Source organism: Symphodus melops (genome assembly GCF_947650265.1).
Source record: "Symphodus melops genome assembly, chromosome: 20".
Classification (NCBI taxonomy): Eukaryota; Metazoa; Chordata; class Actinopteri; order Labriformes; family Labridae; genus Symphodus; species Symphodus melops.
The window spans coordinates 5,154,091-5,164,699 of NC_136710.1; the positions used below are offsets into that span (position 1 = coordinate 5,154,091).

The window sequence follows — 10,609 nt, forward strand, 5'->3', positions numbered from 1 at the left end:
CAACATTGAGTTGAATATTTATAAATCACTGCTCGTTTGGGAAACTTTGGGATAATTTTAATGCTTAAACCCCAAAAATACACTGCACTGGTCTCTTAATGGCCAAAAATGGTTAAAAAGCTCAAGCTGAATTATCTTGCATTTCATTTGAGTATCATTATTACAGTATTACAATGAAAGCAATGAAGCTTTCTGGCTGTCACCAGCAGAGTGTGTTATATGAATTACTAAACGTCATCACCCTCCAGAGGTGATACACATTCATCTTTGTTATACTGTATATCTCTTCCAGATATATTTGATAACTGCATCTGGCCCTTAAGAATCCCATATTATTGTGGATTAAATATTAATTTATTGCCACACAGACTTGCCCAAAATGTTCTTTAATTAACAAAGGCCTATTATAATGTTTTTTCAACCAAAGTTAGTCATTAATTATTCTTAGAAAGTATTTGGTGAGGATTATAATACCTAAGTGGAGTAAATGAAGACATAAACGAAGTTCTTTTTAAAATCTAGTGGCATATTGATGTTTTTCGTGCTGCTCTGGAGCTTTAACACCTGCCATGCATTTGTGAATTAGTTGAAGTTGAAGTTGTAGTTTTGTGTGAAGCCACACTGACACCTTGTGTTTAAAAGTGAAACATCCTGATGTCTTCTTTCAGACATTAACCTCTGTGTATGAACAAACCAGACAGATGTAGTTATCTGAATGAGGCTCTTTATCAAGGGGTAAAGTAAACACAAGGTTTTATTTTAAAGGAAAAAAAGTAATGAAGAGTTTTGTGAATGGGAATGAAAGTTAAGCCCCGCCCCCTTTTATCATGAGTCAACAACACGGAAGTGAGTCTGAACTTGTCAACAAGAAAAGGCCGACTGACATGGTAACGTACTAGCCTTCCGCTCCTTTTTTAAATACACATTTCTCGTGGAAAATAACGCTTCTAACCCACATATTATAATCTCCTTTGGTGTCGAAAGCGTCGAAACGAATCTCTGAGATATTTTCCAATGATGTCGACTCCCGAAAAAACGCGTTTTTATTATTTTTTTTAACCGAAGACAGAAGTGAGGATGTTAGCGTTAGCAGCTAGCTCGCCCGGATGCTAGCTAGTTAAAGCTCTTGTGACTGAGGAGGGCAGCTGCTCCCTCAAAACGAAACTATCTCCTAGATGTTATCTTAACTTGTATAAAAGGGGGTGAAATGAGGTCTGTACGGACCTGAACACGACACTCTGAGGATTTAACTTTACTGTGGAGGATAGAAAGAATTTGAAACTGTGTTGTTGGGTCGATGGTTTAATCACGTAAAAATGTTAGCCTCTCTGGCGTCATTGTTGAGAGGATTAGAGGAAGGAAATCTGTGTGTGTGAATTGTGCTACAGTGAGGAAATAAAACAATAGAGGATTCATTATGCTTACCTATTGATCCTACTTTGATCATATTTTTAGTGCTAGACCATTTCCTGCTCTTTTTTTATTCAATCATTTCAATCAATCATATTTATTTATTTTCAATCTAATAAATCTAATAATTGTCTCTTTAAAGTAGGAATGTTAGGCTAGATGAATAAATGTCTTAAATTAAATTGAGTACCACTGAAGTAGGAAATGACGGATTCATAACTTTACACTTGTTGTACAAAGCCAAAAGCACAAGATCTAATTCTTCCTCTTCTCTCTTCTGTCTGCAGGGGAAGGCTTCCTGAACAAAGTCTCCTAAAATGGCACTTTTCTGACTTTTTTTTTTTTTTTTTTTTTAAACCCTTTTAGTCCTCAGTTTTTGCATCATCTCAGAGAGGACGCATTTCCACCATGACATTCACTCACAGCTTTTGTGCCCTCCTAGTTTTCAGCCTAACAGGTGCGTGAACATGTACATTCATATACCTGTCAAACGTTTGTTTGTGTGTCTGTGTTAGGGGCCCGCTTTGACTCTTTATCAAGCAGAGGTTGTGTTTGCGTTACTCGTGTGGTGCTGCGTTTATGAGCTCTCTGTCGCCGTGGTGATGACACACCTGCCTGACCTGCTGTGCTTGTGCTTGTTTCCTCCGCAGCGTGCAGCCGTGTTGAGGCTTCCCTCAGCTCTGGTAAGGACTCAAACTAGTCAGTGCTTATCATTTTTATATAACATTTGTGCATAGAGGCATTTTCAATGTCCCTCTCTGCTTCTACACTTTTTTCTTAATGACAGAACAGCCTGAATAGAACTTTTTCTTTAGTTCAACTCGTTTATACGCTGTACTACTTTTGGATACACCTAATATCCAACTATTTGGTGATAAATGTAAGCTTAATTTGTGAAATAAAGTGAAAGTTGAAGCATAAATTGTCTGCCCCTGACATCTACTCTGTGTTAGAACTTTATACCGACACTTACAGCATTAAAAATCCCATCTATCTTCCTTCAAACCTTCTCTCCTTGGTCTTGTTGTTCCTCAGCCCGATGTGGGCACTCCCTCCAGGTCTTAGACGGTAAAGTGGGAGAGATCAGGAGTTCAGCTTACCACAGCTGGTCGTACCGCTTTGGCTCCTCCTACGACTGCTGGATCATCAAGGGGGCGGAAGGAGAACCGATAGTCTTAAGGTAAATGCACTAAACACATTGGATCTAAAAGAATAGATAGACTTTTAGAGATTAGTTGAAAAAGACAGGGCAAGTTTTTTTATTTTTTATTTTAAAGAACATACATGGAGAAACACAAGTTTAAAGCTATCCTGCTTATTGTTTGAGGCTTTCTCTTTTTAGTCCGTTAACCATGTTGTGGTTAATTTCAGAACATGTACTGTTGTCTCACATTATTTTTTTGTTGTCTCTTTGTTTGTTTTTTCTTCCAGTCGTTTTGTATTTATGATCTTTTTCTCTGTAACTCCTCTCTCAGTTTCTCTCAGTTCTCGGCTCGCTGTCGGAAGGAATGGGTGACAATAAAATCCTCCTCTGGTGGAGAGCCGGTCGTCCTTTGTGGCTCCAAGCTGCCGCAGCCAATGGAGTTCCCGGGGGGAAATATTTCAGTGACGCACCACTTCCTCCCGCATCAGTTCCCTGTATCATCTTTTCTGTTGAATTACGCCAGAGGTAGGATGGCCTGATGTGATTTTTGTTTTTAACAAGCCGTTACTTTAAACTCACAAAAAGAGACGGACAACCTGTGAAACGATTCGAGAAAGAACGACCCTGCGAAACCAAATTAAATTAAAAACACGTCTTTAAAATCCACACAGGAAAACAGACAAGTTCAATCCACGTATTTTAATAATCACATTATTTAACATTTAAACTAAAACATTAAATTACAAATAGTCTTCATCATTTAAAATACACATCCTTTTATTTTCACAAACCAAAACCTCATAAAGAAATCTTTTTCATTTAGTCAATTTTCTTCTATCTACATGTTCTGCATTTTACCGTTGGAGGTTTATATCATGACACCTTTTCTTTAAGAATTAATCTGATATTAATAAATAAAGTTTATTTTTGGTTTCTTCTGATTTATCTTGTCTGTAGAAAATCTTCTTTTTTTCTTGAAATTCTCTTCTCTCTCTTCACCTCCAGATTCTGGCGAGTGCCCAGTCACGTCCTTCGAGTGCCTCGGAGGTCGCTGCCTGCCTCTCTCGTGGCGTTGTAACGGTCAGGTGGAGTGTCTCGATGAAGCGGGCGGCCTCGGCTCAGACGAACAGGACTGTGACTTAGAAGAGGAAACCCCTGAACCTTTGCTGAAGTTTAGCGGCACGCAGGCCGGAGTCATCGGGGCCGAGTCGATAACTGAGCGAAACAACGACAGCGACTCGGAGAAGACACCCGAGATCGATGTGTTTTGGACGCAGATGAAGGAGCGGTTGCATCGAGAGCAGCTCCAGACTCGCAGGGAGCCGGTTTTTACACCTGCTCCCATCGAGTGGCCCTGTGGAGGACTCCTGCAGACCTTCTACGGGACCTTCTCTCCTCCGGCCATCCGCGGCCCTGGAATGTTCTGCGTGTGGACTCTGGACCCGCAGGACTCGAGGCCCCTGAGACTGGACCTGCAGCAGCTGGTTTTAGGACCCGGGGATCGACTCACCGTGTTCAACAGAGAGCAAGGCAAAGGAGACATTATTAAAATTGTAAGTATCTTCTACAGTTATGCCAATATTCATACACTACCTCAAATCTATGAATAGTCAATAACTTAAAAAAACGTATTTCCTTATTATTATATTTCAAGTGTCAAACATATTTCAACTTAAAAAATATAAGAATGTTTTGATAACATTTTGTCCCTTTCTGTTTTGACAGATCACCAGCGCCTCCAATTACAAATCAGTCCAAGTCGAGTCCCACACCGGCCTGCTCTCCATGACCTACAAGACTCTTCCAGGCTCTGAGGGCAGCGGCTTCAACGCCACCTTCCACGTGGGGACCTACTGCCCCCCCTGGGAGGGCCGCTGCGGGGGAGCAGCTGGAGGTTGCTTCACCCAGGAGCAACGCTGCGACGGGAAGTGGGACTGTCCCGAGACGGGGAGGGACGAGGAGGGGTGCAGGGGCTGCAGCCTGAATCAGTTCGCCTGCGGGATGACGGGGCAGAGAGCTGTGTCGTCCAGTCATTTTACAGGCAGACCGGTTTGTTACCCGGTCTCGGAGCGATGCAACTACCAGCTGTACTGTGCCGACGGCAGCGACGAGAGGGACTGCACCGTTTGCCAGCCGGGGACCTTTCATTGTGACAGCGACAGGTCAGTACGTGGGACAGATGCATGAAAAACTGCAGCTACCACTTAAATGTGTCAATCAATGGATGATGTGAATCAGAGATTTATTTTCTACACCCTGTGGAGACTGAAAAATACACAACACCCTGTTAGTAACCTCCCGGCTTCTTCTTTACTGTTCTTTTTAATGAGTCGTCATTGTTGTCAGGTCAGGTATGAGAGCCAGGACTGATTGTCTGCAACACAAGGCTGTGAGTCAGAGGGTGTGTCCATCTGAGAATGGATTCAAGTAAACAAGGGACCAAAACTCGGTGTGGGTTTTTTGCGGGTAAACTGTTGTGCTGCTTTTTCTAATAAGAAGTCATGTGGGCGTTTTTCTTTGTTTTGTTTTTTTTCAACCTCAAATATTCTGCAAGTTAGCGGACATGTTCACTGAAGATTCTGATCTAAAAGATAATATTAACCTCTAAACCTTTCTGTTTATGGGCTCTGAATTGAGGAAAGTTGAGCTGTAGTGCCTTTATCGATAAGGTGAAAAAAAAATCATAACCGTGTAATCAAAAGAAATGGCATCATCTAATTTCATCCCTTAAATGAGCTCAGAGTCCTCAAGCACTTCACCCGACAGCAGCGCTTGTTTTATGTCACATGGTTTTAGTGAAATGACTTCATAGCAGCCCCTCAGTGTGCAGCTCCACTCAGGCTTTTTTTTTTTTTTTTTTTTTTTGTTAAGCTCATTCTGACTCACAAATGGTCCTTTGTCCCGTCTCCAGGTGTGTGTTTGAGAGCTGGCGCTGTGACGGCCAGGTGGACTGTAAGGACAGAACGGACGAGCTCAACTGCACCGTCATCCTGCCCCGCAAGGTCATCACCGCGGCAACAGTGGGCAGCTTAGTCTGCGGCCTTTTGCTTGTTATCGCCATGGGCTGCACCTGTAAATTGTACTCGCTCAGGACCAGAGAATACAGGTAAATGTTGTGTTTTTATACGCTGAGATATTCATTTGAAAAGCATCCTCTCTCCTTTTTTAAAGGATGTTTCTTTTGCCGTAACCAGATTTTGTTTTGTAAATCTGAAAGAGTGAGTCACTAGTATGTGTTCCTCACTTCAAGCCTCGGCTCTGCCAGACGTCGCCTTTCAAACACAAAGCAGAGCCGCTCAGCACAGAGCCAGAGCGCTGCTCTCTCTGCTTTTTAGGAGGGGAACAAAAAGTATCAGATCGTTGTTGTTGAGTGTGAGAAACCCACGAACGATTCATCTCAGCCAAGTCTTCTAAAATGTACAAGAAAAAGAGCAACTTCATTAAGAAGTGCAAACTTAAAAACAAAAGCAAAGCTGAGTTGTTAATGTTTTTAAATATGTTGCTTTAAAAGTTGTTTAAATTAAAACTTAAATGATGAGAGCTTCACAGCATGAATCCACACTTCCTGATTGTGATGATGCAGCTCAAACTGTTTTTTTTTCCTTTTCTTTTTCGTGCAGCTTGTTTGCTCCAATCAGCCGCCAGGAAGCGGAACTGATTCAGCAGCAGGCTCCGCCCTCTTACGGTCAGCTGATCGCCCAGGGCATCATCCCCCCTGTGGAGGACTTCCCCACAGAAAACCCCAACGAGGTGAGAGAAAAGAGCAGCGCGGGAAGTAGAAGCAGTCTAGATTCATAGACCAGATCAAAAGAAGATGAAAGGCAACTTAAGCTGGAGCATCGAGAGCTGCAGACAGTCTTTAGTGGACTCTGGAGTCCTCCAGGTGGGCAGCCCAGGTTCAAATCCAGCCTGTGGCTCCTTTCCTGGATGTCATTCCTGTTTTATAAAGAACAGATAAAAAGTATTGGACTGGAGAAAGTCTGAAATTAAAACAATGTGCTGATCTACCTGCCATTTTAAAAAAAGGATTCATGTTTATTCCTAAAAGAAGAAAAATGTCTGCCTTCTGAAAAGTAAAGATTTTCTGTTTTTCTTTGTTGTTGATCATTGGAAGTGAAAAGTCTTTGGGTTCTGTTTGCTGAATATAACTATAACTATTGACAATTTAAGCATGTTAGATTTAATTATCATTCACAGTAGAAGGGGCCACATCGCTGAGCTGCTCATTTGAAAGCATATTAATCGACTGTAGTCCTTGTTTTATCTAAAAGTCTTTAACTCATGTGCTTGACTTCAGAAGCCTCATTAATCCCCAGCAGGTTGTGTGGGCTGCAGAGGGAAGAGAATTAAGACTGCGCTAATGTGCTGCGACTGTGCTGGTTCACACTAAGGTGCTTTCTAGGTTGTGGGGGAGGGAACATGAGGTAGCGGAGGCAGAGGGGATTAAGTGTTCGGCAAATCCCATCAGACGGAGACGACAAAGTTTGAAAGCTACAAATTAGCTCGCTGGACTTTGATAACGTCTGGTTTGGTATTTTTAACAACGTTCGGCATCTCAAACAAGCAGCAGCTTTTGGAGTTGAAAATAAAGCAAATGCAGAAAAGTGTTTTTCCTTATGTGTCCACTAGAGGCTTGACCCAAAAACCAAAGGATAATTTTATAATCAGGAGTTTGGTTGGTCTGTTGTAGTTCTTTTCTATCTTTGTCTGTTGCTACATTGATTGAAAGTAAAAATCAGCAGTTTTAATTGTTGTCGCTTCAGAAACAGTTTTACATTATTTTCCGTTCTCTGTTTCAGACCTCGTCTCTTTCTCTGAGGGGAATTCTCCAGCTCCTTCGTCAGGACGCCGCTAACTCTCCACACCGCAGACGCCGGCCTCGTTTCATCCGCCGGGCTGTCCGCCGCATGAGGAGGTGGGGACTTATCCCCAGACCTCCCTCCAGGCCGAGCCAGGCGACCAGCTCTAGCCAGCAGCAGTCAGACTCGGCTCCATCTGGTCAGGAGGCGGCTCACTCCCCCCCCACCAGCTCGTCTTCGGCGGTGGAGGCCGTCAACCAGCCGGTGCCTCAGAAACTCGGCCTGCTGGTTCAGACGGAGCAGCAACAGCAGCAGCAGCAGCCGGAAGCTCCGCCGCTTCTGCTCCAGCCTCCTGCTGCTTCCCCACCTCCGCCTCCGTATGCTCCCCCTGCTCCACCCTCGGCCACTCCTCCCGTCCCGCCGAGCAGCCCCTCTCTGGCCTCAATCTTCCACACGCTGGGGCTGAGCATGTCCCTCTTCAGAGCCTCGCCCTCCTCCCACTCCTTCTCCTCCAGCAACTCCATGCCCCTCTCTGCCTCGCCCTCCTTCTCCTCGTCCTCGTCCGACGACGAGGTGCTGCTCATCCCTCTGTCCGAAGACACCAACTCAGAGGACGATGTGCCCATGCTCACCTGAACAACTCCCTCCCCCACCCAGTGACCCCCCACCCAACACCCCTCCTTTCACAACGTCACGCACACATTATCATTGACCATATTTATATGGCGTCCATTTTCCTCTGATGTCGAAGGCTGGACAGGAAGTTCAACATGCTCTTGTAGTGGCGAATCTTTAGGTCACAAGTGGTAGAAAAAAACTTCAAAACAATCAATAAATATTGGGAGAATCATTGGCCATACTATAAAATGAAGATAACGTTAGCATTCAGTCACTCCTTCCACATATTCCTGTTAGCTAGGATGTAACTCAATGCTAATTTAACCTTTTGTCTGCTGTCCTAACGTGATAGGAAAAGCGAAGTTGACCGTCTGTAACATTAGAAGTCATCCACTTCCTGCTTTAGTTTACTTTAGCTTTGACTGGGAAGCGTATGCTAACGTTAGCTTTAGTTTTGTTAAACTGCATGAGGTATGGTTTGGCGCAATTCACCAACAGCAACACTAGCGAGGAGTGAGTGGACGCTAACACATGCTGCCGCCTGACTGTAGCTATTCGGTCTTCAAATATGTTGCTGAAAGTCGAGTCTGTTTTTGGCTTGTTCTTCACTTATTATAGTTCAAATATAATGTTAGCATTCAGCGATATCTGAGCTAGCTATGCATTTCCTGTTAAACACTTTTAAATGGTCATTTTAGTTTAGCAAACGTTAGCATTTAGTTGGAAGTTGCTGAATGCTAACGTTACCTTCTAAAGGTTTGCTGCAGTCTAATGCTGACGTTGTCAGGTTTCCTACATTTACACACCTCGCCACCTTGATCTCAACAGAACGCCATAACAGCGTTGGAGCTTCCCGCCCCCGACGTCGCAGGAAAATGGCAGCCGTGTGAATACGGTGGATTGAACCCCAGTCTTTCCACATTTTGTTTTGAACTTGAGCACAGGAGTGGCCCAAAAGCAAGACTCACCCGCACTGTGCAAGTCTGGTGCCTTTTTTCAAATTGATTTGTTGACTCATGGAATCAAGTATTTTACTTTTTTTTTTTTTTTTTTTTTTTTTTTTTAAGAGAGATCACCTCGAGAAAGTTTTAGACGAAAAGCGTGGCTGACCTGACGTACGCTTGAGCGTCGGATGTGCGCTTCATTAACGCTAGGCTGCACATTGAAGGTAAACCTTTGCACAGAAGAATCTGAAACGGAGGCAGGCTGCTGTCAGATTGAATGATTCGAGATTTTTTGTTTTTGTTTTTTTAGAGAACAAGATGGAAAATATTGTGTTTTGTATGACTGCATCTGTGTGAATGCATATGCATTTTAGTCTTACGTTGACAGTGGAGTATGTTTGTAGATGTGGACTGTCTCCACATACTTCAGCCACCCGCTCACATGTTTTAATCACACATAATTATTAAGAAAATGAATCATTTCCCCTATTTAAGTGCCTTTTGAGGAGATTTGGTTGATTCCTGATACTCACACTGCACACTGAAAACACACGGAGGCACGTTTTTCTCACATCACAGCACGCACTGACACAACAGAGGCTTTAGTATAACAAACAAAATGCATGTCTACTCTGCAATAACTCTGTGGGACCCGTACACACTGATGTACCTTTCTAAAGTGAATGTATGTAATCTACAAAAGCTGACGTGTCAAACAGACAATCTGGTGCCTGATTATAGGTAGAGTGTGTGTGTGTGTGTGTTTGTGTTTGGAGTGTGTACAGGAAGAGGAGGCGCCCGGCTGATTAAAGAGGGCCCTGATTTCACAAAATAACCTCAACTTGAATCTTCAACCCTTGAGGGGATTCGATCCCATTCTGACACAACAGATTCGTGGTGTGCCATGTGTGTGTGTTATTGATGATGTTTTTATTTCAAGTTAATTCTCCTCCTTTTAAGTTCTGTTTTATTTCGCTGAATGTATTTTGGGTCGACGTGGATTAGCCAAAAGTTTTGAATCATCAATGTTTCGAGGTAATAAAGAGAGAAAGTGATTTTATGGTTTGTTAGGGTCAACTTCACTGTAAATAAGTAACAAATGTGGCTGAGATTAAACAATTTGCACTTTTATGAGATGGCTGTTGTGTGTTAATGACGTCCGACACCCGGTGTGTATTGTGCTCTGTATTCAAAACCACCATTGAGAGTCTCAGCCTCGGGAGAGAGAGAAACAGCAGGACATGCGGTCACATCACAGGATGAATTGAGCGTGTTGTGTTGCTGGTGAAGATTGAGACCACATGCGTGGACGGAGACGTTCACTTAAAAGGTGATTTTAATATCTTTTTATTTATTTTTTTTAACGCTGCAGGAAAAGAAAATAGAATTAAAATGTTCTAATTTTAACACAAAGTCTGACAGCTTCTCCTGTTGGCACAGTGAAGCCATTCAAAGTGGAGGCCAAAGGGGAAAAAACACCAAAAAATATATTTTTACATCAGTGATACTTGATTTCAGTCTTTCTACTGAGGTAAGCAAATTCAATGTGTTGGTTTTGTTTTTCTTTTTTACCCCAGATTTCAGAATTTGTGTTTTTCCCATGCTACCAGGAGTTCAGTTGTAGTAGAGAAATGTAAATTCATTATTGTATTAACTGTCTGCTCTTAAAAGCATCATCAAACTTAGTATGTTTT

At 42.8% G+C, this 10,609-nt stretch overlaps 1 protein-coding gene across 1 annotated transcript; it reads left to right on the plus strand.

The window, feature by feature from the left end:
• The first annotated feature begins 788 nt into the window (after positions 1-788).
• On the plus strand, positions 789-10,046 carry lrp10 (low density lipoprotein receptor-related protein 10). The gene is made up of 10 exons (XM_079371829.1): positions 789-887; positions 1,698-1,867; positions 2,061-2,093; positions 2,446-2,590; positions 2,886-3,079; positions 3,560-4,107; positions 4,280-4,716; positions 5,466-5,660; positions 6,175-6,304; positions 7,354-10,046. Exons 2-10 carry the CDS (start codon positions 1,819-1,821, stop codon positions 7,987-7,989), a joined length of 2,367 nt encoding a protein of 788 aa, XP_079227955.1. The 5' UTR covers positions 789-887; positions 1,698-1,818; the 3' UTR covers positions 7,990-10,046.
• Positions 10,047-10,609: the final 563 nt, after the last annotated feature.